Here is a 27,626-nt window from a genome sequence, read left to right on the forward strand (position 1 = left end):
ATGGACAGAAGACTCAACATCACTCCAGAAGCCTTCGATCAGCTGTTGAATGAACACAACATGAGCAGACTAGAGTTCATAGCAGCTTATGGTCTAAAACCTTTGGTCTACATCCCAGAGCTGCCCTTTAATGCCAAGGTCATCTTCCTGGTGTTGTACATCATCATCTTTATCTTGGCTTTGTTTGGCAACACGCTGGTGGTCTATATCATTATAAGGAAGAAGGCCATGAGGACAGCCACCAATATATTCATCTGTTCCCTGGCCTGTAGTGACTTGCTGGTAACTTTCTTCTGTATCCCCTTCACTCTGCTACAGAACATCTCTTCGGAGTGGCTGGGAGGTAAGATATGAAACTGTGGGAACTCTGATCTTCTAATTCAGCCAGTTAAGGGAGGGGGGGGGGGTTGCCCAGTGTGTTGAGCTTCTTTTGTAGCAGTTTCCCTACATCCACAGAGTTAGGGGCACAATGTAATCCTACATGTGGCTATTAAATGTTTTGATGAAAAGTAACTTTGTAAACTAAGCTAGCATAACTAAATATATATATATATATATATATATATATATATATATATATATATATATATGCCTCTTTCAAAGAAAGGACAGTTTGCTGATGTTGTCTGAGAATGGTAACATCCTCCACTCAGCTGTTGTGTGCTTCACCTCCCATCATATTTCTGTAGAAAGTAACATTGCTCTCGGTTGCCATTCTATTGAAATCAAAGGTTGATATTTTTGTCAAGTGTTGCATAAATCTTGTATTGTTGTTGTACTGATGTCTTGCTGTTGTCAGACACCCATACTGATCACAAGAGGCTGGAGGGATAGCTGCCTTGGTGAGATTCCATTGTTTAATAGAATTCTTTATTGAACAGCTTCTATGTGAATATAACTCCCATCATCTACTTATTGAAAGTATATACTTAAACATTTTGCAAGGAAAGGGCTTTTTCACAACCTCTTTGAACCAAATGGTTTCACAATAATATTGTGATTTATTATGGCACAACTTTATGTAGATAAATGCCAGCACAACCCAATACCCCTGCAGATGTTCTTCCAGTTTCTGAACTTCTACCTGGAGTTTGCATAGCTGGTATGTTTATAGCCCACTTGGGAGAAGAATAGCGTACCCCCCTCTAAGTATGCATATTTAGCCTAGAAAGTAGACAACTATTGCATCACATAACAACCCAGACTTACTGAAACAAAGGGGTAGAATGGCTCTGTTCAAATGAGCTTACAATCTAAAAGGCTGCGATTAAAAAGAAATCATCTTGATGTAAAGGAGCATGGATAGGTCTCCCCGCTCTCTTTCCTTCTTGCCTAACTCTCTCCTTCCATAATTGCCTTTTCTTTATGTCTTTCTTTCTGTCTACTCCTCATCCCCCTCCCTTCCCTCCTGCTATGTACACACATTCTCTGTAGCTAATGACTCTGCAGAACTATTAACCTGTAGGAAACGTGGTACCTCTGCTGCATGCTATCATCCGTATGTGTTTATTTTATACATCTCCATTGGTAGGTACACAACATAGATAGACATAAAGAACTAACATTTCACCCGCGCTGGGATGCATGCCACAGATAGAAACCAGCAAAATCCCCACATTCTCCCCTAGAGGGGCAATTACACTGCAAATGAAATGTTCATCCTTCTGTAAGTGAAGACTGTGCTCTCTGGCACAGACTATAATGCCATCCCAAGGTTTAAGTATTGTGTCTTCACAATGATCAGTTACTTCCTTATTACCATTAACCTGTAATGTGTACATGCACCTCTATGCCATTTAAATGGGTTAATAATGTTGGCATATACATGCTTTGAAAAGTTGGAGGGTTGGTAGGGGCAACACATTTTTTATCCATTTTATTTGACATTGTGGACATTGATGAGAACTACTAGAAAATGAAGCTTTTTAATCTAGATTTAAAAAAAAATATTGCTCCATTTGTTGCTTTTCTTTGGACAAAATTACTCCACAATAAAACTCATAAATTCTCAAATATGTTTCTTGCTACAAAATTACTTCCGAACAAAAGTGACCTGGCGAGCAACTTCTTTTTGTGCACCGAATATTGGAGAATTAAATCTACTGGGATATATGCTTTGCCTGCTTCTGGCTTCAGGTATTATCCTGACTTTGAACTAACTCACAGCTAAAAAAATCAGGTTTTGGCTACTAATAAGACCCCAGACTGAAGTAACCAAGGTGTACTCTCCCTTTGAACCTTTCTTTGGCATATATTTAAAGATCTGCCTGGGTATCTATTCCATGTCACATATTACAATAGTTACAACTGTGTAGTAGCCTCTTCCAGATCTGTCCCATTTGTAAAACATCATAAATAACCTGTCAATAATAAAAGATGCTTCACAAAATACTGGTTCCTCTACAAAGCCAATGACTGTGCCCCATACCCTAGTCATGGTGAAGGAAAAAGTTGAGCAGTAGTCTTGTCTTCTTCTCCATTCACTGCCCACTACTGCCTGCTAGTTTGTAATCACAACTTGTCCTTTGGATGATATTCATGTCTGCATATGAAACAGGACCTCTCGTGTTTCGTCTTCTGATCAATGTCAATTCCCTGGTTGTAATCCATAGGATACTTCAGAAATAATTAGAGGCATGGAGTTTATCCTGGCTAGATGACACTACATGCAATGCAATATCACGCAGGAGCTCATGCAAAGCAAACATAATGACATCTCAGTTATGTTGGTCTATGAGATCTGAATGAGATCTGCCTTTCTCCCTCTCACAAAGCCCTCTCTTGAATTTCCATTAACCTTTTTCCTGCTAGTGGTCGATATTATTCAGTTTATCACTGCTTTACTGAATTATTCTGCACTCCCCCATTAAAACATAAACCTTCCCTACCTAGCGTTCCTTATAGAAAGTCAAAGGCACTCTCTGGCATAATAAATATCCCAGCGCACTCTGTCTGCAACAAACCAGTCATGATTTACAGCTCATGGAGAGTAGGGAATATGAACACCTAAAATCCCTCTCCTTGAAATGCAACAATACGCATAAAATGACATAACATTACTTTATAGTGCGCCAGCAGATTCTGTATAACGATTACAATGGAGGACAGTAAAAATTAACTATAACATTCTTTGGCAACAAGAGTAACACTTTAAGGGATACTGGGATTGAAGGAGAAGAGGACCGTGCCCTTGGAAGTTTACAATTATGATAGTGACATCATAATAATCTCTTATTTGAGCAGGGCCCTCCTCACCTGTTGTCTCTGTACGTCAAATTGTTATGTTATATTATACTTGTTACGTCCTGTCTACCCATTGTACAGCGCTACGGAATGTGGTGGCGCTATATAAAACAATAAATAATAATTACATAAGAATGTCGGGTTACTGATCTTTTCTCAATTAGAAGCCTCAAAACCGACATGTGAAGTCCCAGTAATGTCCTAAAGAGATCGTTTAATGCATTCTATTATTTCTTCCATTCAGCTTTATGTGTGGAAGAGACAGATTTAAGGTTTTAATTACCCAACATTTAACATAATCAATTCAAACTAAGGAATGCTACCTATTAAATGGTTTAAACATTATCTGTATTATAGCGATCTCATATTAGAATAAACCTTTGCCAAAGCTTCCACCAAGCATGTGATGTGGAGTCACTAAGGATAATGTACTAAGCATAAGGTTTAATGTGGTTGTATGGTCGTACCACCTCTTATAGATGGATTTCCAAGCAACTGGTATCAGCTGTACAAACATATACTGTGAGATCTTTCTTCACCCCATTGCTCGAGGTTTGGCTGTCTTTAGTAACTTCCGGTCCCAACACAAGAGGTGTAAAGCTTGTCCACTACCACCACTAAAAAATGTGATAGACCCAACGTGAACATATAGTTCCATAGCATGCATTGGCGTAGTACCCTATACAATAGTGAATTATCAACTAATATTAGAAAACATTCTAATATTGGAACCTCGTCCACACCTGATGGCTAGCTAATAAATACATTAATTTCCTTTTTTTCTGTTTTATAGTTTTTACTTCCTTGCCCATAAACTGTTCTTATAATAATTTCCAAATTATCTACCGTTAGGTAATTAGCTGGTGTTATTTTTCTATAGTGAGTGATTTGTATTTCTCACAAATAAAATTATCTCGGAGTCATTTTATGAATTGCTTGCATTGTTTGGTGGCGGCTGTAAGGCCTAGAAGATAATGAGACCATTTTTCTCCCCTAGAAGTGTGTTTAGTGTTTCGGAAGAGATTAAATGTGTTAACACCATCCCTGCCATGAAATTCTGCATTGTGAAAACCCTACTGACACATATTTCTCAAGGTAGACTCAAGGTGGTTTATAATAAAGAAAAGCATAATGCTTTCGTTTAAGGGCCTCGGAACACACATTGGGAATCTGTGTGAATTTTATACAGAATTTATAGTTATGCGTAAACGCGGTTATGTCTAAATGTTTCAATGAGAAGGTTTGGATTAAAGTAGAGCCTCCGCAAAATCATGAGAATCACCCTAAGCGTGATTCCTAAGTATACGGAATAAAAATAAAAGAAGCCAAAGAAATTTCAGGATTCCTCCAGGTTGTATGGGGTTTTACTCTGTGTTCATAAAATGAAAAAACAAAAACCTTTTAACTGTTTGAGTGCCGAAGGCAGCAGAATCCAAAACAAATAAAAGCGTATGGAAAAATACTAATTGAAATAATTCTTACATACACTACTAGGAAGTATGGCAGAAAGTTATGTGAGATCCTCCAACAGGTGGGAAACTGTCTTCCGTATGAATCAGGAAAGGATTTTTTGCATTCTTCTTATATCTGCTTTCTATACGGTATTGTTCTCTGTCCAAACAGATCTTCAACAATGAAAGTAAGCCTGGTTCCTACATCTGATATTTTAAAATCAACATAATCCCCTCAACCTAGGTTTTAATCCTTTTTAATCCTCCATTGATGAATAATTAAATTATCTGGCCATTATTTTTCCTGCTCATAGTATACCATGGATTTATACTGAAGGAATAGGGGAAACCTGCTCATGCATCACATTACAGGTTTTATATGTTTTATCCAGGTGGGGTCTGGTACAAATTGAATTTACATGGATGGTAAATGAGGGTGGGGAAAAATCAATCAAGTTTCACCTATAACATATCCCTGGTGCTGCTTATAAACCAAAAAGAAACCAAACAAACAAACAAAAATCCTTGACTCTAAAATGCAAATTAGGTTTCCCTTTCGAAGATATATATATATATTAATATTTATATTTATGATATTCCTACTTTATAATTTCTCAGTTCTAATGGCCAAGTTATAAAATTGGCATCTAATATAAATGCAGGGAAAAGTACATTTTAGATTTAATTGGGCAGAATACAAAAAAACATCTTAAAATAATATAATACATTTTCCCACTATAATTACTTATGTTATCAAAGAAAGTTGCCATCCCTACCGCTGCCTATAAAATATGCAGAATAATACATTTCAGTTATTAATATGTAATGAAAATGTTAAATATTTACAAATTATTACTATTATTACATTTTGTATATAGGGCACCAGCAAATTGCCATGCTTTTGTGGTTTTGCCATGAGCGAAAATATGCTTTTAGTCTGTGTGTGTGTATAGTGTTATTGTGTGTTATAATATGGTGCCAGAGGTGAGCCTACTGTAAATGGCCCATGGGAGAGGGAGAGTGAGTGTGTCTGTATGAGTAGGTGTATGGTATTAAGGTGAGTTGTCTTAGTGTATGGTAATAGAGATAATTTGCATGTTAGGTTGTGTTATGTACCAGGGGGTGAACAAATACTGCAGCCGGACCCCACTAACTCTACACTCACGGTATCGAAAAAAGTAATTTGTTTACCAAGAGAGAATAGGAAAGGGCTGTCACTATTCAACCTATGAGGCAAACCATAGATAAAGGCCCAATCATTTAGTGTCCTAAGACATTAGAAAGGGAACAATGATCAATGAGCACAATTATGTCTTATCCATTGAATAATTACAAGATAAGCTGCATTAAAGGAGCACAGAAAGGACACAGACAGTATGCAAACATTGCCTAAAGCCTATGTTTCTCTAGACACTCTTGTGGCTGGTTGTGGAACTGCAATTAAAGGAAAAGGCAAAGGCTAGATGTCCCCTTGTCTTCCTTGTTAGCCCTCCCTTTAGAGAAAATGAGTTAACCCAGAGACCCGGTAATACCCTCTGAAAATAAAAATGCACTGTGAACACTACTCTTATCTGTTTATTCTTTTATTAAACGTAATTGTATCATATTACAAGTCGGGGAACCTTCCTTCTGTGAGCAGAGAATCTAAATAATTAGAAATGTCGCTGATTCGGCATTAATTACATTTCCAATATATTTCCTTTAGCAAAACCTACTTTCCTGCTACAGATTATTCCTGATTTTTAAACAAGTAAATTGCTCGATATAATTACATGCAAGCCATGCACATCATTAGAGTGAAATACACAGCCTGCGGGTGGTAATGAGTGCGTGTGGGGGGGGGAATAAGCCGTTTACAGGAAAGAATACTTGGCAGTTACTAGAATCACCGGTGGATGACAGGTAGCCCCCGGCTAACAGAAGTATTTAAAGACATCTGAAAAACTCAACAGATGACTCTTATATAACCTCTTTAGCAACATGGGTTACTGTCTATGTTCTTATAGGAAGGGTGCCAATCAGAAGGTCATCTCCAGATTCCATTAAATTGTTTCTTTCAGGCATCACGTTGGACATAAAAAAACTTTTGACGGCCATGTGAGCCCCCAGCTGGACAGTCGGTGACCGCATTCAGCCATTTGTCCGGGAAAGACTAGACTGGATGGAAAGCGGCCGGGCAGTTTAAGGCTAGTGGCTGTTACATGAGATACATGGGACCGGATATCTGCTGCTGCATGTAGTGTCTTTCTGCTCTAGCTTGTGGCCTTGAGTATCCAGCCAGTGGTCCCATACTGCAGGACCAAGACGGCTTGGGGTGCTTCAGTAAGGGTAATTATGGGACTCTATTGGCCAGTGACACAGTATACAGATGGCCAGTCCATGCCTTCATCCAGGACACATATATCTTAGAATAGGAGAAATGACTGTCATACATGCCACGTAACACTTTACATGCGCTGTCCAGCAACATGTGAAAAGTATATGTGTTTTAATGCATAAAGCATCTAGCCATTCATTAACACAAGCTTTTGTGAATAAAAGAGCACATTTTTGTTTTTTTATTCAAAAGATATGTTTCAAACTTAGAGGGTAGACCCCCTAAACTCCCTAAGACTATTTGTTTCCATTGGTACGTCCAATTCAGCCCATTATGCAGCACCCCCCTTTGGCAGTCTAAAGGTTAATCTTTACGAGCTTTGTTACCCATTTCAATTAAGCCTTTCTATTAAGCACCAAATATATTTTTTGGCGTGATAAGGCAGAATACTGTTTAGGTGATGTGAGCCGATGTCTTTGAAGGAGAGAGGCAATATTCATTAGAGGCCATTATAGGACACTTTGTATCTGCTCCGTGCCAACTTCTCTCGGAAGCAGAGATTTCTTAAATGTTTCTGGCAGGAACGGCACAATTTTCCTGCTTATTGAAATCATTTTGTTGTCACGGATGAACAAGAAAGTTATTTGCGAGGGTTCTTTCTGTGTTTAAGCTTTTCATAAAATAGCTCAATGTCTCTGGAATAGCACAGAAAACCAATATCTGTTTTATTATGGTGATAATTATAATTTTAGTTATTTCTATTATTTCTTTATCAGCTTTTATTCATTTTGTTTCGCATTATTTGATGGTTGGCTTTTGGTCCAGGTAGGAACTCGGTACCTAACTTACGCCACCACATCGCAAGATGTCTTTCTATGTTACCGAGCTTTGTGTTATGTGATCATTCTGAAAAGTAGATTAAAGTATCTTGGATCCCTAGCATTTTAAGAAATCTATTAAATAAATGGGTATCAAGATGCGCACGATGTCCTTGAGCTAATAATGTTAGAAACTGACCTCCCTTCTACAAAAACCTGATTTCAGCAGAAGTTGAGAAAGGGACCTCTCACTGAAGGTCACTTTACATGTAAAGTGTTATAGTTTTTTCTTTTAACTCCTTCCTTCCCATTCATGGAATAAGGTCTGACTTGCTCTGTCAGATTGAGCCAATTTTGCTTGCACCTGAGCAAGCAAATATTTATGTTAATGCCTATGCATTTGTGACAAAGCCATACTGCCCGGTCCCATATTACGCTGAGCTTTGCGCTTACTGAGTTCTACTGCATCTAAGTTTACGAGGTCTGACCTTGACTTCTACACCGTCCTTCCCAGGGGCGGGCTGGGCCGGGGGACTCCTTCCAATTGCTAAGCATAGGCAGCAGATCCCATGTTGTCTGTACTCGTCTCCCTCTGATTATTTTTGATCCAGTTCCCTATTAATTACATTATTATTATTATTATTATTTATTGTTCTATATAGTGGCATCATATTCCGCAGAGCTGTGCAATGGACACAAACTTTTTTTTGCACAAACCGATAAAAGCAATTCTAATATGATTACTATGTCTCTGTTCAGCCTTAATGTCCCGCTTCCTCATTCTGCATTGGGCTTCCATTTGAAACCATACCAATATATATATATATATATATATATATATATATATATATATATATATATATAAAAATATATATATATATATATATATATAATAACCTTATAATAACCAGTTTCACATCACTTTTTGCAAGTTTTTTTTTTTTTTTAAAGAATTTGTATACTGAGACTGTACCTTCAATATTGCTTAAAGATCTTCAATCCATCGGGCTATATATTTGCAATAGCGGACAATGTCGTTCGGAGTAGCCGTACTAGTCCAGTAATATAGATGCAAAGTAACCGAATGTTGCAGAAGATTCTGCGACATTCTAATAGCAGACAACATCAAAAGCATCAATCTACCAATTTTTATACAGCCACGTCTCCACCAGTCACTTCTAAAATATGCGGTAAAAATAAATCTGTTTATTTTTTGCTATTTGGCATGGAACATCCTATACAGGAGAAATGCCACAAATAAGAAAACATAATGTTCACCCACATCCCCTGAGAACAGTAATACCCCATGTGCGTAGGCTCTGGATTAGATTAAAGAATCAAATGGTCCTTTTTACACTTTTATTATTTGAAGTCCTTCCTTTATCCTTTTTTGTTTCGTTAAAATTGTTTTCACTTGTTAACAACGTTTTTATGAAATCGTTATAACGGTAATTTTCAATCGGTATCTGTCCTGAACAGACTACATTACAGGAAGCAATTCTGGATTATGTTCTCTTTAGCTGGCAGGCTGATTAGACTTTAAGGTAGAATGCCTCGTTACATCTATTGAATCCTATGGACTGTTGACCTTGTTTCTTTTGCATCTTGATCTCTTGTGTCTCGTATTGTAATAATCCACAGGCTAACTGCCTCTGTGTAATTGACAGCTCAGGTGGTAAAAAGCATTGCCGACTGTGGACGTTTGATGTCTCCTGTACTGGAAGAACAGGACAAGTGGGGGCAATTGCTGTTCTGATCCTCACTCTCTCCAGAGGTCAATAACAATAACTGAAGTGCAGTGGAGGTCTAAGGGCAAAGATCCAATCTGCACAACATCTCATCCGTCATTTTAATTTTTTTTCCACTCTAAGAGACAAAGGGTAAAGAAGCAACATATTACCCTCAACCCTGGAGTATTTATTTCTGTTAACCCTTTTAGTGGAATATCACTGCCACTTACCATTTCCGACACGTCCTGTTCTTGAATGGATGACTAATCCAACATACTTCTGCTGCCGGTTAAAGGGTTAAAATATATCTGCAAAGCCAGTGCTTTAGAAGTTACTAATCACAGGTTTAATGAGACATATCAGAGTCTCGGTTATGGATACCAAAAGTCTTTGTCGTTGTGGAATGCCCAGACTCTTTGCCCAATTTACCTAGCAACAAAGTGCCTTATTACAGCAGCTAACAGAATAAACGTGCCAGCCAGGCAATTATGTGATATTATTAACGCCTCTAAAGTGACTCATAGAGAGTTTCAGGAAAGATTAAAGGCATATAACGAAGAGGGATCAACAGACCTAGCATTTCGCATTCTTCAAGATGTGAAATGTGTATCCAGTGGACGACTTCTGACAAGCCAGGCCGTAAATTCAGGTGTTATCACAATCTGCGGTACTTCTTAGGAAACAGATGCCTTTGGGTGCTAATTAAATTGAAAAAAAAAATGAGCACTGCCATATAAAATAATACCCTTTTATTGAACTAACATTCCATTTTAAGGACAAACGTTTCAAGAGTATCAACCTCGCTTGATTAAAAGCATCATCAGTAAGACATGGGTAGCGGTATATGGGTTAAGGAGTGTGGTAGAGACTGATAATGTATAGGTCAAAGATGTTTAAGGAGGTGACTTATACCTTATAGGTCACCGCCCGTTAAATGAGGATGTTAACTTAAAACACTTTGTTTATTTGTCTAAAGATATATATATATATATTTTCAATTCACGAGGTACATAACCGTGCTAATTACAGAAATAGATGTTATCCGGGGGGTTTTATTTGGAACTCTCTGATAACAGTAGGTCTTCGATAAAAAGAATTTAAGAACATTACTACTGTGTATCCAACTCCGTGTCCCAGGATGAATATATATTTGGCTCTTTACATGGAAGACAGATGCCTTTATTTAAGTCTGTATTAGTAACTGTCATTGATGCTTCCAAGCATTAAAACCCCGTATGGTCAACATTTACACAGTGAAGGGAATTAGTGAATTAAAGAGCTTGTGTTACAAGGCTTTACTATACCTTTGTGTTTAATGGTTATTATCCTGCACTTGGAGATAAGGTAATTAGCTGAAAAGGCAGAACATTATATAGCAATTTGTGATTGTTTCCAGCAGTTAAGTGAATCAAAATGTTGTAATTAGAGTAGCTGGAATATGTACATTATACAAAGACCTGTAATTCGCAGATTTCATGGGGGGGGGGGCTGTTTCTCCTTGTAGTTAGTTATAAGGTCAGTATGGTAGGAGCAGAACATTTTAGGGCTTGCATGGCATGAGGGTTTATTCACTAAAGGGGGAGTTGTGGTCTTAACTCTGTCATTTCACTTTTTATTATAAAGGGCCAACACTGGAGAAACTAACCATTCACTATTCATTTTCAAGGGAGAAACCAGCCTTTCACTATTCATTATCAAGGGAGAAACCAGTCGTTCACTATTCATTATAAAGGGAAAAAACAGCCACTCACGATTCATTATCAAGGGAGAAACCAGCCGTTCACTATTCATTATCAAGGGAGAAACCAGTCGTTCACTATTCATTATCAAGGGAGAAACCAGCCGTTCACTATTCATTATCAAGGGAGAAACCAGTCGTTCACTATTCATTATCAAGGGAGAAACCAGCCGTTCACTATTCATTATCAAGGTGGAAACCAGCCGTTCACTATTCATTATCAAGGGAGAAACCAGCCGTTCACTATTCATTATCAAGGGAGAAACCAACCGTTCACTATTCATTATAAAGAGAAAAACCAGCCGTTCACTATTCATTATCAAGGGAGAAACCAACCGTTCACTATTCATTATCAAGGGGGGAACCAGCAGTTCACCATTCATTATCAAGGGGGAAACCACCAGTTCACTATTCATTATCAAGGAAAAAACCAGCCGTTCACTATTCATTATCAAGGTGGAAACCAGCCGTTCACTATTTATTTTCAAGGTGGAAACCACCAGTTCACTATTCATTATCAAGGGAAAAACCAGCCGTTCACTATTCATTATAAAGGTGGAAACCAGCCGTTCACTATTCATTATCAAGGGAGAAACCAACCGTTCACTATTCATTATAAAGAGAAAAACCAGCCGTTCACTATTCATTATCAAGGGAGAAACCAACCGTTCACTATTCATTATCAAGGGGGGAACCAGCAGTTCACCATTCATTATCAAGGGGGAAACCACCAGTTCACTATTCATTATCAAGGGAAAAACCAGCCGTTCACTATTCATTATCAAGGTGGAAACCAGCCGTTCACTATTTATTTTCAAGGTGGAAACCACCAGTTCACTATTCATTATCAAGGGAAAAACCAGCCGTTCACTATTCATTATAAAGGTGGAAACCAGCCGTTCACTATTCATTATCAAGGGAGAAACCAACCGTTCACTATTCATTATAAAGAGAAAAACCAGCCGTTCACTATTCATTATCAAGGGAGAAACCAACCGTTCACTATTCATTATCAAGGGGGGAACCAGCCGTTCACTATTCATTATCAAGGGAGAAACCAGCCGTTCACCATTCATTATCAAGGGGGAAACCACCAGTTCACTATTCATTATCAAGGGAAAAACCAGCCGTTCACTATTCATTATCAAGGTGGAAACCAGCCGTTCACTATTTATTTTCAAGGTGGAAACCACCAGTTCACTATTCATTATCAAGGGAAAAACCAGCCGTTCACTATTCATTATAAAGGTGGAAACCAGCCGTTCACTATTCATTATCAAGGGAAAAAACAGCCGTTCACTATTCATTAACTATTTTAACATTTCATTTATTTCTCCCTTACATTCTGAAACGCACATAGCATCATATATTGTAAGCGAAGGCACCACACTCTCTTTTTTAAACAAGGCTCTTATAAACATTCTCTTCTGCCGGGGACATTGGAACTTACATATTAATGCATTTTTCATCAGTATCCCGCAATGCTGATGTCTAGTAACAAACCGTGTCAAACAATATCTCCAGCTCTCATTTTTTTAAAGTTTTATGTCTAGAGTTTGGTATAAATTATGTTCACTATACATTATCAAGGGAAAAACCTCCCGTTCACTATTTATTATCAAGGGAGAATCCAGTCGTTCACTACTCAGTATAAAGGGAGAAACCAGTCATTCACGATGCATTATGAAGAGAGTAACCAGCCGCTCACTATTTATTGTAAAGGGAAAGAACAGCCGTTCACTACTCATTATCATGGAAGAAACCAGCCATTCATTATTCATTATAAAAGGAGAAACCAGATGTTCACTATTCATTAAAAAGGGAGGAACCAGCCGTTCACTATTCATTAAAAAGGGAGAATCCTGCTAATCCCACTACACCCCACTGACACAGGCTAGACTGCAGGCTGATGAGCTGCGTTGGTTTTATTGGCTGCTAATTTCATAATGTAAAGAAAACACAAACAAAAAAAAACATCATAACCAAAAAGATTTGTACTCCCTGAACAAAAAAATCAAAAATAGGAATAATCCTTGTATGTCTTGATTGTCTTGTTCCAATCTATCATTGTCTGGGAACTTTGCTCCAGGGGCTCCTTTTTACTATTTAATCTTACGATCCCACAGAATCATATCAGGCTCGCTTACTAACCCAAAAGCTACAGGTAAGCAGCTCACTTTCATATTCACAGCATCAATCTCAGAGATTTATACCTAGTAACATTCCCTAAGCTCTTACGGCCAAATAGTCACTTTTCCAGGTACAAGTTGAATATATTTTATCCATTAGTGTTATCGTTTGATAGAAACATTATTATCCCGGTTGTGACGGCTGTTTGATTTTTACTGAAATGATGCACATAGACATTTGTCAAGAATATGCACCTTTTACTCGGCTAGTGCAAAGTTTTGTTGGGTGCTAGAAAACCTTTTTGTATTTTTAAAATATTTTTAAATACAAAATTTATTTTTCCCTCTCTTTTTTAAACAAGTCTCTTATAAACATTCTCTTCTGCCGGGGACATTGGAACTTACATATTAATGCATTTTTCATCAGCATCCTGCGATGTTGATGTCTAGTCACAAACCGTGTCAAACAATATCTCCATCTCTCATTTTTTTTTTAAGTTTTATGTCTAGCGTTCGATATAAATTACGTGGTATAACTGTTTGCTATAGATACCCTAGGATTTGTTTGCTCATTCAGTATTTCTGGCAGAAGGTCTCCAGTCATCAATCAATTTTTTATGCCTAAAAGGTTTTGTTATATTTTGTTAGATTGTATTCAATTCTGCACACCATAAAGATATGCTGTAAACTGAGACTTTCCACCATGATGTTGAGCAGAATAGATAAGGCAAGAGAGCCGCTGATATTTTTTGGTTACCTGGATGGGATGTCCTGTTGCCCCTTCTATGGTTCAAGATGGGCAGCTGCCCCAGGTGCTGCAAGGTAAGGGTGTTCTTGAGCAACCTCGACCCTGCACCTCCTTGTTTGTCTCTCCTCAATATGACATAAGTCCAGGCAACAACCTCTCGCCTTCCCCCAGAGCCAAGTTCCCTAGTTACAGCTCTTTTCTGGTCAGACAAGTAGCTCTATTTTCTAACTATATGTGTGTGTGTGTGTGTGTGTGTACTCAGATTCCTGACATCACTAACACTGTTGCCTCCACTGTCCCCAACAGACCAAGTTCACTGCCTTGGTGTCACATTCTCTCATCCTTCACATCCAGTCACATTCGAATGCTGCTGCCCAAATCTGTCCTTCCTTTACACAAAAAAACCCCAAATTTATAATCCACTACCTTGCGATATCCCGTTCGGATTATTTAAACCCCCTAGTAACCGGTCTCCCCTTCTTCCCTTCACCGCTCCAATCCAAACAGAACAGCGTGACTATACTAATTTTCCTCTGTCAGCGTTCTTCATCTGTTATGAATGTGTACATGGGAACATTGTATGTGCTACTGTATTTATTTCCGTGCTCTCAAATGTATTTCTGTTTTCCCTTTAGAATGTAGAGATAGGTTTGTGAAGGAGTGTGCAGAAAATACCAGTTAAGAGCATCACAGCTACGAATGTGATATTTAGAAAATGATTCAAAATGGATTATTGGAAAGTCTATTCTTTTAGTAAAATACCCCTGACTAAGATAAAGTAGCATAGACCAAGGGGGTGCTTTTTTGTTACCTTCATGTTCATCATCATGGATGACTGACTCAGCGTTCAGATAGTGAGATCCTAGTTGGTGGAATACATCAGGGTCTAACTTACTAGAGTTCATGTGGACAAATGAGTCAGAAGTGGTGTAACAAAGTGAAAATAAATAAGAAATAAACCGAAATGCAATTTCATTGTCAGCAGTGTACTTTTTACATTGATTTAGTGCTCTTCATACCTACATCTCCGTGAGTCATAGAATGAAGTTTTAGATCTGCTTGTCCTCCATCTACACAAAGGCTAACTCTTATTTGGAAAACTCCTCATACTAGACTTTTACCTTTTTTATATATTATATTATTATAAGCCGGCAATAGCTTCTGCCCCCCCCCCTTTCTCCTGTGATCTGCAAATCATATACATATATTAACCACATAACCTTTTATTGAGGGTCTGATCAGAGGACGGATTGTCACTGTGGGTAGAATCAGTCTCATATGACAAAGAAGAGGATCTATGAAATGATTCCTCTCTAAATCAATGGTTATTCAATCACAATCATCACCCATTGACCCACAAAATTGTGAAGAGGCCGCAACATCTATCACTAACTACCAGAATCACAGAGAGTCAGTAGGACCCACCTGGCCTCTCGAGCACTTTCGCAAAAAGGCATTAAAGGGTGTTCTGGGGAGCATTGCCATCAGCGTACTACGATGGGGGGGATCAGGAAGGCCGGAACGTAATTTAAGGTTAAGGGAACCCCATAGTTAAGCGCTAGGCTGCTCACACCTGGAGGGTAATATATGGTTTAGGTAAGGGGTGAGTGAATGAGTATGCATGCATAGAAATAGATGTGTTGGTGTGAGCATGGATATGTATGTGTAAGTGTGTGTGAGCATGGATATGTATGTGTAAGTGTGTGTGAGCATGGATATGTATATGTAAGTGTCTGTGTGTGAGCATGAATGTGTAAGTGTTTATGTGATAAACCTTCAGATAAAAAATACAGGTCTGCTAAAGCTAATTTGCTTGACATATTAGAGAAGACAATTAGTATTATTCTGTCGATATGAACTATCATTTAGTAGCAGAGAGGCTGCATGACCCACCACCCACCAAGATGGTTTTTTAAATGAATCCAGAAATTCCATAGAGCACAGAAAGTAGTTTGTAAACAAATAATTATTCTATTTAAAAAATATGTTAATATAAAATTTACGTTAACTTGGTTGTGTATAACACATCGTAACAGGACATGGTCACATTATTAAGGGTGTTTGGGGCATCCACCTCCTGATCCCTCAAAATTATCTTCTTCAGGCACCAGCTATTAGGTAATGAACCATAAAACAAGGAATCACAGGGCACAAGCAGTGAACTATTCTCCCAGGGAGACAGAAGGATGTAACGCTTCCTAGAATTTTTTTATGTGTGACCCCTGTAGTTAGATATGGTGTTCCATGCAAGTAAAAGCTGCAGCAGGTGGTCCACATTCTTCATATCTTCATGATGCATGAAGGGACTTCCTCGCCATTCATCCCTTAGCAACCGACCTGAAGTTATGTGGAGAAGATTAATAGAAATGCAAACGTTTTAACAAAAAAGCCTCATTGCCAAATTATTTTAGGAATTGTTAAGACGGCACAGAGACTGTTCTTGTGTTCAATGTATTAATGTAAGCATTGGCTTTAAATTAAGCGGGTTCTGTCAACGCTAACCCCTGAGTAACAAAATATAATCCATCATCTGAACTTTGCCTAGGCATGGTATGACATATTTCATCTACGCCAACACCTTCCAAGACTGACTATCAATACTAAGTCTTATCTCACTGGTTTTATATACCTATAAACCTGTAATCCGCTATAACTCAGGCGGAAATATTCTGAATTGATGCTACACATTTTCAGTACCCCATGCTGGTGATATCTGAGTTCCAAAAGCTTTAAGAAAGTCATTTGTCTTTCTCAATTTCATTTTTTATAGTTTATTTTCTTTTATGAATTACCATTAAAAATGCCCTATGTACAGAAATATTTTACAAAGATATGTGTGGGGAAAGGAAACTAAATGACTATAATATTTGTAGGTACAGTCAGCATGTTTTATTCATAGCTCTTTTTCACGTGGCTCCTGGCGTGGAAAGAATCGTAAGATTTGAGTAGCTTCTTCTCATTATTGCTTGCATTGCATGGCAGAGGAAGAGGCAGCCAGCCAACCTCTTCTCCTCTACTCCATCTCCCAAATGCCATGAGCTCATTATGGGTGAGTTGTATTTATATTATGCTAGTAATACTCAAGTTTGTACCCCACAGTCAGGTATTGGAAAAAAATGAGAATGTCTATGGAATAATTTTAAAGTAGGGCTAGATCGATGTGTTGGTGTGAGCATGGATATGTATGTGTAAGTGTCTGTGTGTGAGCATGAATGTGTAGGTGTTTATGTGTGAGTTATTTTAATGTGATAAACCTTCAGATAAATAAAAAATGCAGGTCTGCTAAAGTTTTACTTATATGGTGTTCCATGTAAGTAAAAGCTGCAGCAGGTGGTCCACATTCGTCATATCTTCATGATGCATGAAGGAACTTCATCAAGTTCGATATGTACTGCACAAGGAGTAGCGATGGGGGCAACCTAGTGAAGTCTGGTATGGACCTCAGCAATCTGGCACGGTTTTGACTCCCAGTCATGTTGAGTCAGTTATTTTGTCTGCAATGCTATCTTCACACAAGGGTAAGAGAGGATACAATTTCCCTAATAATGTGTAAGCCCTACACATTATTTTAATGTAAGTGTATTGTTATTTTTCCCTTCTGTTTCTGACCTACTTTCTAAAATGACTTTCTGCCTGTAAATTCAGTAATGTGATAGAATGAGACCACTTAAGGAAATACCACATTGATTGTGGTTTATCAATCCATAGCTTGCAATCTGTTATCTGGCTTGACCGTTACCAAAGGAGTATATGGTTTCTTGACAAATGCTGAGGTCAGTCTGACCCTTGTATCGAAAAAGCTGTGGTGTGCGTCAATTTAATTTACAGTGTTAAACAATTTCATCCAGCATGTCAGCTAGCTGGTGTGTGGGTGCAGACTCCCCCATGCATTTCCAAAAGGGAAAATTCACAAACTTAAAGGGACCATGCGGCTATCATATGCACACCTGGAAACTCGTGGGCCCTGACTACCTGGAGCCTACCCTTGCGGCTCGCAACCAAGACTGATCACTGACGCGGTCAATAGGCTTTTCCACTAATACCCCCATTTAAAGAGGAAATGGATGGGGAGTGGGGTGTGTCAGGACCTCGCTCCTGTGACCCGGAGAAGTGGTGGCTCTCTGAGAGTTCTCTGGGCCAAACACAGAGAGTTGCCAGGTATGATCATATGCATTAAAGTACATATGACTGGAGTCATTTAAGGAAACAAAATGTATGGAACAAAGAGCACATCACATGAAAACCATCCATATAACACAGAAATAAAAAATACTGTTTATATGATAATCTTGTGTTTAACCCCTTCACGACAAAGCCCGTACATGTACGGGGTCACGATGCACTGCATTGGTGACAAAGCCCGTACATGGACGGGCTGCTGTTTAATACCTACATCGCCGCGTTATGCTGCAATGGGCGGCTTTGCAGGATCCACGGAAGCCTCACAAGTGAGGCTGGCTGTGGATCATTGGGAGGAAGCCCTCCCTCAAAAAATTGGCTGGCTGAAACAGTGCTTAGGAAGCGACCAGCAATCGCTTCCTAAGCATCATCGGTGTTGCTGACATGCCTCGATATCGAGTACGAAACAGTCTTGTCATTAAGGGGTTAAATCCATAAAACATGAAAGGGTCTTTATTGGTAAAGAAGAGAAGTTACAGGCTGTAATGAACCTCTTTCACCCACCAGCTGCGTTACAAGTCCACTCAATGCCTGTATGTTTCCTTGCAGGGCCATTTGTCTGTAAGATGGTGCCATTTATTCAGACCACTGCGGTGGTGGCCAGTACGCTGACTATGACCTGCATTGCTGTGGAGAGATACCAGGGAATCGTACACCCACTAAAAATGAAGAGACAGTACACCAACAGGAGAGCCTACATGATGCTGGGTAAGAAGACCTGTTCCTGATGAGTCTACATGTCCTGCATATAAAGTCATATGAGTGCAACAAAAGTAATATGTGAGAGGAGTGTTGTGAAGGGAGGGTACACCGCATGGCAAAAAGCCATTGGTGGGCAGTCCCGCTGTTTTCGGTAGACAGTGCCGCTGAAGTCATGGGACAAACGCCATTGTTGGAGGGGAAGTGGGCAGGGAGTGGGGCGTAGTGATCCCGCAGTGATCCGCAGGCTCCCGGAGAGTTCCAAGGTATGGACATGGGAAGCGCACATTCAACATTCTCCCAATACATACTGCTTTAGTGGTTGGGTAAACAGGCGAACGTGCCATCTCATAAAAAAGTTTTTTAAGACAGAGTGGTGAAGTCTTCAGTTCTACAAAATTGGGAACAAAATTAATTTATGTAATGGAAAAAGTCCAGCCTTGCTGAGCCCTACCTCTTTGTTGAAAGATCTCCTGTCTACAAAGCCACTTAAGACATTTTATGGCTGCGTATTATTATTGCAAGAGTTAAGCATTAAGGTACATCACACTGAAAATCCACCCAGAATTATTATTTTATAAAACACCAACATAATATATACAACACGTTCCCAATCTAGAGACAAAACTTACCGTAATGTGTAAGTACAGAGAGGTAGCTGCGCAGAACGACAGATGGCGAGAGGATCCCGTTTAATAGAGCTTGTTAATTAAAGGAATCCCATATATCTGGCCTGTCACTGGCCCTCTGTGCCGGTTGCTGCTGATTTAAATTTATGGGGCTGTAAACCCTATTTCTATTAAAATAACATTTCTCATATTAACTTTGATAATGATGCAATAATTCAGGTCTGAATAAACGCTGCTGGGACTAAAGTTATCTTTATTGTCTCACAAAATCATTACAATGCCTCAACTTTAATACATTTATTGATGTATAGTATATTACTAATTTGTTGTCACCTTGGGGTATCATTGTCTACTCTTAGTATATTTCTGTAAAGCATGGCTAGCCAGCCGGTAGATTTTTTTAGCTGTGTGGAACTGCCACATCCATGATGCTCAGCCAACATTATTTAGCTTGCCGAGTATTATAGGATTTTTAGTATTACAGTTTAGCTACCTTTCCTTTGTGGAGTCTTTAGTCAACGGTGATGCTTGGGAACATTCAGGCTCCAGCTACCCCAAGCCTTCTCTTTTCGGGTGTGCGGTGGACAGGTCTAGTGACATTGATGGGTGGTCCCGAAGATGCCAGTGGGTTATCCGCTGACTTCAGTGGTTTGGCAACTAACATTGCTTGTGGGGCTAGCTAAAAAATCAAAAGTGGTAGGTATGACATGCACATACCTGGGAGCTCTCTGGATTTTGCCCAGATACTCCAGGTCACCACAAAGAATCTCCGGTCCGTGGGAGCATCCTTCTGACATTCCCCGTGCTACCCCCATTTCCCCCTTAAACAGCGATGTGTCCTGCGATGTCAGTGGGACTGCCAACCAATGTCAGTGGGACTTCCTGTCTGCATCCTCCAAGGGGGGCTCCAGGTAACCAGAGCCATAAAATTCCCAGGTATCGGGGTGCCTCAACGCCGCTTCTGCCACCTGGAGATTCTCCGTTGTGACCCAAAGACCCAATTGAGCATCTTTTCACCCAGAGTCTCCAGGAGAAACCATGAAAGTTCTCAGGTATGTTTAGTAGGCCATCATAGAAAAATATATAGAGTCACCTAAGCTTTCAGCACCTCAGTGGTCTTGTCTTCAGACTGAAGAGCTCTTTGACATCCTGAAATACAGCATATTAGCAGGAATTAGCAAGGGAAAAGTGCTCAGTCTGTTGCTGCCGGAGGAAAGTGCCCCAAATTACTATGGCTGTAACTATGATTAAGGAAAAGTGCCCAATCTACCACAGTTATGAGTCATGAAAATGTTCCCACACCTCAAGCCTCAAGAATGGAGCCCAATATACCTCTGCTGAAGATTGGATTCTTAATAGGCGCTAGCAGCTAAAAAAGTGCCCAATGTTTTGTGTGCATTTCTAAGATTAGCAGCTGAATGTATGACGTGAAACCAGTTTGTGGAGAGGTGATTTATCCTGAAATATTGAAAAATGTGTCTCTGAAACAGGCTGTGTTTGGACAATCGCTGTTGTTGTGGGATCTCCGATGCTCTATGTACAGACACTAGAGGTAAGCAATGCTTTTTATCTACCACAAGGTACTTGCCTAATTCATGAAAAACAACATAATTGTAATATATAAAAAGGGAAATTTTTAACAGCGGCTTTATAATCATAGCAACTAATAGAATGGTCCATTCAGCATCAGAATCTTTCCATTGGTTGCTTTGGTGACAAGACACTTTGTATCATTTCCCTAGTGTAAAGACTTGTATCAGTCCCTGGTTCTATCTTAAATTTCAGATAGCTTTATGCCCATGCATGTTTAAATTCCAGCACTCTATTAGCCTCTACCACTTCTGCTGGGAGGCCCAGGGGCATACCTACAGTTTTTGGCTCCCTCGGCTGTTCCGATATTTGACCCCCCCGCACAACTGGCACACATTCTTACACACTTTACATTTTGCACAGACATACACACTCATGCCGACACACATGTACATACACACTTACATACACACAACCACGCTCACACACTTACACAAACATGCTCACGCACACGTATACATACACACCAATGCTCACAATTACACGCTAATGCTCACATACACTTACACATACACATCCATCTTAACACACTTACACATACACATCCATGCTCACACACAAACATTTACTCATCCATGCTCACACACAATTATACACATCCATGCTGACACACACAGTTAAACATTCATGCTCACACACACATCCATGGTGACACACAAACACTTACTTACATACATACCTACCTCACTGGGGGCAGCTTTCTCTCTTGCTACGCTAGCAGCCTCACGTTTAAACATGGATCACATAAACGCTCATTACATGATGTGATGGCCAATGAAGGCGGACACGTACACCTGAGGTTTGTTGGTTTCCTCGTGGAGGGGAAATTTGCCTCACATCTCAATTCTGGACTGCCTTTGGGCAGGATGTTCCTCTGTCATGGCCGCCCCAAGTGAAAAGGTGAGTCCAGATGTGGACCTCTTTGCTCCACTGATCAGGCTAATGAGGGCCCAAACGTACTTCTGGTGTTGTTGGTTCAGGGAAAAATTCAGGGAAAATTTGCTCTGATAAGGATTCTGATTGTTTGCCTAGATTGGGCTAAGAACACATACAAATGGCTAGTATGCAAGTCTCAGAAAACATATTATACAAACACTAGAACTATTACAAAAATAAATCAGCACAATATTATCAAACACTTATTTTAAGAGCAGTATAACTTATCCAATTTCTGCCGTTAGGTGGATGAGGGCAATATATGTATTACTTTTTAGTACAAATCTCTTCTTCTGCCAGAGGATATATATTATTAAATTTTCCCTAATCATCTTGAAATCAGATCTTAATCCCAAGATAAGGTAAGTGTCAGGGATTTAAATATGACTTACTTATAATACTCTGAAACGTACCTGTTCTTTTTGCAGGTAAAGTATGACTTGCTATACAACTTATACCATGTCTGCTGCCTAGAATCCTGGGGAGATGTCAGCCTGCGCAGGGCATATGCTATTTTCATCCTGGTGGCCCTGTTCCTGGTCCCTCTCACAGCGGTGCTGCTCTTGTACTCCTGCATTGGCTACGAACTATGGATCAAGAAACGTGTTGGGGACTGCTCAGTGCTGAACACTTTGAGCCGTAATGAGATGGCAAAGATAACTAGGTAAGAAGAGGAGTACTGTGATAAATATTTACCCGAAAATCAAAAACGTATATTGTAAATGTTTAAAATAATATTTAATGTTAAATAGGGTGAATGTTGTGATGTTTTATCAACATTCTACCCCATATTAACAGCAATTAATTAAAGCGGATGTCTCACTTTCCCAAAACCCTTCCTTTTACATACAAAAAAGAAACACATGTATTTGAGTTTACTTTTAAATTTAGGAAACAATATGTATTAACGATGCACTGCATGTTATGTTCTCATCTGAAGAAATGACGGCTGAGGTCTTTACATATTCTTCTGCAGTGGCCCAAAAAAAGGTATCAGCTTCAGCTATCCAGGTCAGCCATGTTGTTTAACTCTTTCAGTAACAAATACAAAAAACGTAACACTGTGCCATACTCAAGAATGCGGTAAATCTGTCTAAGTAGAAATGGCTTCTGCAGTCTCTGTGGGATTAAGATTTGCAGTTGTGGGAACGGATGCTCCTTCGGCTGTATTTGAAGATAGTGCTGGAAGTGGCATAACACTTCTTCATAGGCACCCGAATGCTGACTTTATTCACTAGATTTCCTCGGAGATAATGGCTTAAAAGCTTAGTGCTTGAACAGGTGAAGTTTTTGGGTCTCCGAGGGTTTTTTTTTGCCTGCGTGAGGTTAGGAGTTGATGTTGTCAGAAAGACAAAAGTGTTTATTCATCTGTCACGAAGAAGCCTTTCGAACGCCTGAGTGTCTGTAGCCTCGGTGGTGGCAGCCTTTTGGCTCTCAGCGGATTGGCAGCTCTGAGAGATGATTATTGTGTTTTAGGAGGCTTTTAAATCTGGCCTTAACTGATTTGCAGTTACTATACTAGGAAACCTGCATTGTCAACTGATTACAATCTTTATGTACAGTACATGTAGAAAGAGAATGTGACAGCAGCAAAGAACCATGCAGCCCATTTTGTTCCTGCTACAAAAACCTTAAACCTTATTTAGTTCTTGCTCCTGTCTTGTATTACTATCCTGTGCTTGTTTAAATTCCATTACTGTATTAACTTCTACCACTTCTGCTGGAAGGTTGTTCCATTTATTTGTCTCCTTCTTGTTCACAGAAGCCAAACATTACTGCAATTGCCGTCTTAATATATGACAATTTTTTTGTATTTTAGCTATTAATGCAATATTATTTGTTTTCTTAAACATGTTTTTCATGATACATATTGATCTGTTACATCATTCCTCTTATAAAAGGTATAATTAGAGGAATTTGATTTAAGATTTGGGAAGACAAATATATTGTGGTGACGTAGATGTTCTATGTTGGCAGGAAAAAGAAGCGAGCTGTAATGATGATGGTCATCGTGGTCCTTTTCTTCACTGCCTGCTGGGCACCTTTTCATGTGGTCCACATCTTGTTTGAATACAGTAAGTTGTTGGAATACAGTGGCGTTGGAGTCTTTATTGTCACTTCCATCCTGTCTTTAACGATTGCATGTTATTTGTATTCTGGAGCACTACATATGGCTTCATTTTCAACACTTCTCAAAAGACTTTTTTTATTTTCCAAATCCTATGGGTGTTAAAAAAGATACTTTGTTTGATAAAGCACAATGATAAAGCAGCCCTTAACTTGTTGGACCATTTAACACTTTGTATTCCTGCCTTGATGCAGACATGCAGAGTCACACATGCAGGGGCGTAACTAGACGCCTCAGGGCCCGGGTGCGAGAATCTGTTAAGGGCCCCCCCACCCCCCCAAAAAAACATGATTTTTACCCAACAATTTTTTTTCAAAATATTCAACAAATTAAATTTACATATTGAATCATATCTGTAAAAAATCAAAGAAAAAGGGGCGCATGTACAAAGGGCATAATCAAAGAAAAAGGGGCGCATGTACATAGGGCCCCTTTTGTACATGCGCTCCTTTTTCTTTGAATACATAAATAATGTATGGAAGCATAGCATAGCAGATATAGATCAACAGAATAACACACAAACCCAGCATTGCAGATATAGATCAAATAGAATTCACATAAAAACTCTGCATTAAAGGTATATTTAAAACCCCCTAAATTATAGGCATAGATCACAGGTTGCGCACCCCAAAACCAGCCCTGGCCTCCACACTGCCCACATAGAACCTGACCAGCACCCAGATAACACACGTAGGGTTTGCCATCTTTGTCCCCAAACAGCCCATCCTGTGCCTGGCTGGATGGGGACAAAGGTGACACTCGGGAGCTGAACTTGTGTGTCTAATCTATATATAAGTGTTTATATATATATATCTATATAAAAATAAATCTAGAAATCTCCATTTTTTAAAGAAAAAAAACTTTATGCGTTTTGTCCCCCTCCACAGACACACACATATATTTATTTTTATGTTTATAATTGAAATAATAATGAAATAATAATTTAATGCCATATACAATATTTTTTTTTTAAAATACATTATTGTACCGACCTCCCTATTCCTTCCACTTTGGGGCCCTGATGAAGTGCTGATGGAGTGATAGAGGAAGACTTCCGTTTTATTTTCAAACTGGATGTACGTGACTGACACGACATCCGGTGCTCCAGCAGTCTGTGTGATGGGGCAGAGCTTTCAGCCCTCATACAGCTCTTGTGGCACGATCCAGTGCTCCTGCAGTCTGTATGAGGGGGCGGAGCTTTCACCCCTCATGCTCTATGTGATCCGGTGATCCTACACTCTGAGCGTGAGGGGGCGGAGCTTTCGTCCCTCACGCTGCATCAATGATTAGGCGGCCGTCGCCAGCTCCGTGGCGCGGCTTGCCTTATTTAAAAAAAAAATAATAAAAAAAAAACATAAAAAGGTATCGGGCGGCCCCTTGGCTTGGGCCCCCCTTCCACCGGGTCCCGATTTCGTGCGGCCCCTTGGCTTGAGCCCCCCTGCCGCCGGGGCCCGATTTCGTGCGGCCCCTTGGCTTGGGCCCCCCTGCCGCCGGGGCCCGATTTCGTGCGGCCCCTTTGCTTGGGCCCCTCTGCCGCCGGGGCCCGATTTCGTGCGGCCCCTTGGCTTGGGCCCCTCTGCCGCCGGGGCCCGATTTCGTGCGGCCCCTTGGGTTGGGCCCCCCTGCCGCCGGGGCCCGGTCGCAGTCGCGACCCCTGCGACCCCGGTAGGTACGCCACTGCACACATGGGTAGTTAGAACACATAGAATACATATTCATTAAGTTATTTATATGCATATGGAGTCTGTAACAACTTCAGCGATTAGCATTTGTGCTATCATCAAAGATATCTTGCTGACGGCTTGTGAACATAACAATCGGTTATAGACACTGTGTTCTAATTTCCTGAAGACATCGCAAATTCACAGGCAGGAACAAGTGGACTTAACAGATACCGTAATAATTGCCTGATCAGCCATTGTAATTTGGTAGTTGTCACCTATACATGTCAAGCACCTCCAATAAATAAAACATAAAAACACACAAACGGCACATCCCGGTTCCCAGTGTGCAGTGCCTTCTAATGCAGTCTACTGAGGCTGATCTGGTCCAGCCTCCATAGTATAAATGGACCGGGACACTCGGAGGCCCAATAGTGCAATCTGCCCCCCAGTTTAGCAGGAGGGGGAGTGTCACTGTGTGTTGCCCTTGTCATGATGACATCTGTTTTGCTATCCACAGATGATCTAGAGGAGGAGTATGATGATGTCACTGTGAAGATGATTGTGGCCATTGTTCAGGCAGTGGGATTTTTTAACTCATTCAACAATCCTGTGGTTTACACCTTCATGAATGAAAATTTTAAGAAGAGTTTGGTGGCAATACTATTCTGTCACTTTCGAGCTCAAGAATCTGTTGACAAGAGGGACAGTCAGCATTTGGATAAACCCAAAGCAGGAGGTTCTGGTTTCCCCAGCCGGAGAGATGGGCGCAGTGCCCACAGTCACCTCAGTGCGGAGAACTTGGAGCTTCGACTGTGTGAACAGTTACCTGCAGCCAAACTGGAATCTGTTACTTACCCCCTGGTGAACTCCCACAAGGACCTCCTTACAAATGGCCAATCGGCATAATGACTAAACAACAATCTTACAAATGGCCAGTCGGCTTAATGACTAAGTGGCGATAGAAAAGAATTTATTTATGGAAAGGTAACCTCAAGCACACCAACTATACGTGATGCTGAAGATTTTGTAGCATTTCAGCTGTTTATAATATATTTGTCATAATATATATTACCAAACTGCCTAGGACCTCTTTATGCTTGCTGCATGCAAATTAATTCAATACCAACCTTGAAACACTGCTCCCTTCGTAAGCAGACTCACATTGGCCAGCTGGCACTGTGGTCAATAGGGCCACATACTTCCAATACTGCTCCTCCAGCGGCAGATCGGGTCCTGCAGGGTGCAGCCGCAGAAGGGATATGCTCAGCTGCACACCACGAGAATAGCTTCATTCGGTGGCTGCTGGCCTTAAAGTGCCAGGCTACTTAGTCATCTCTAGTCTTACACTGTTTATAAAACAGAATGATTTATTATATATACATATATGTGTTCATACGTACACAACGAGCAGCCAATCAGGATCAGGGAGAAGAAATGTATTCAAAAAGTTCAGCACAGTGGCAAAAAGTGCCCCAAGTTCAAAGTTATTAAAATTGCTGACGTGTTTTTAACATGGTTAATACAACATATTGGTTCATGAAAATGTTGACAGGGATGTTATAATTAAACACATAGAGTTCTCTATATGGTTTGGTATAACTTTTGCTATTATTTATGGTTTGGTAAC

At 39.9% G+C, this 27,626-nt stretch overlaps 2 protein-coding genes across 2 annotated transcripts in view; one reads left to right on the forward strand and one right to left on the reverse strand.

Moving 5' to 3' along the window:
• LOC128491789 (pyroglutamylated RF-amide peptide receptor-like) lies at window positions 1-26,908 on the forward strand. The gene is made up of 6 exons (XM_053464106.1): window positions 1-343; window positions 18,903-19,061; window positions 21,172-21,233; window positions 22,636-22,871; window positions 24,185-24,282; window positions 26,517-26,908. The coding sequence occupies exons 1-6, from the start codon at window positions 1-3 to the stop codon at window positions 26,903-26,905; spliced, it is 1,287 nt and encodes a 428-aa protein (XP_053320081.1). The 3' UTR covers window positions 26,906-26,908.
• GMCL1 (germ cell-less 1, spermatogenesis associated) overlaps window positions 5,200-27,626 on the reverse strand; it is a 91,328-nt gene continuing 68,901 nt past the window's right edge. Inside the window, exon 16 of the transcript XR_008354038.1 lies at window positions 5,200-5,218. The gene's annotated coding sequence lies outside the window, so the exon portion shown is untranslated. The remainder of the gene's footprint in view (window positions 5,219-27,626) is intronic.

This window comes from Spea bombifrons, chromosome 4 (genome assembly GCF_027358695.1).
Source record: "Spea bombifrons isolate aSpeBom1 chromosome 4, aSpeBom1.2.pri, whole genome shotgun sequence".
Lineage (NCBI taxonomy): Eukaryota > Metazoa > Chordata > Amphibia > Anura > Pelobatidae > Spea > Spea bombifrons.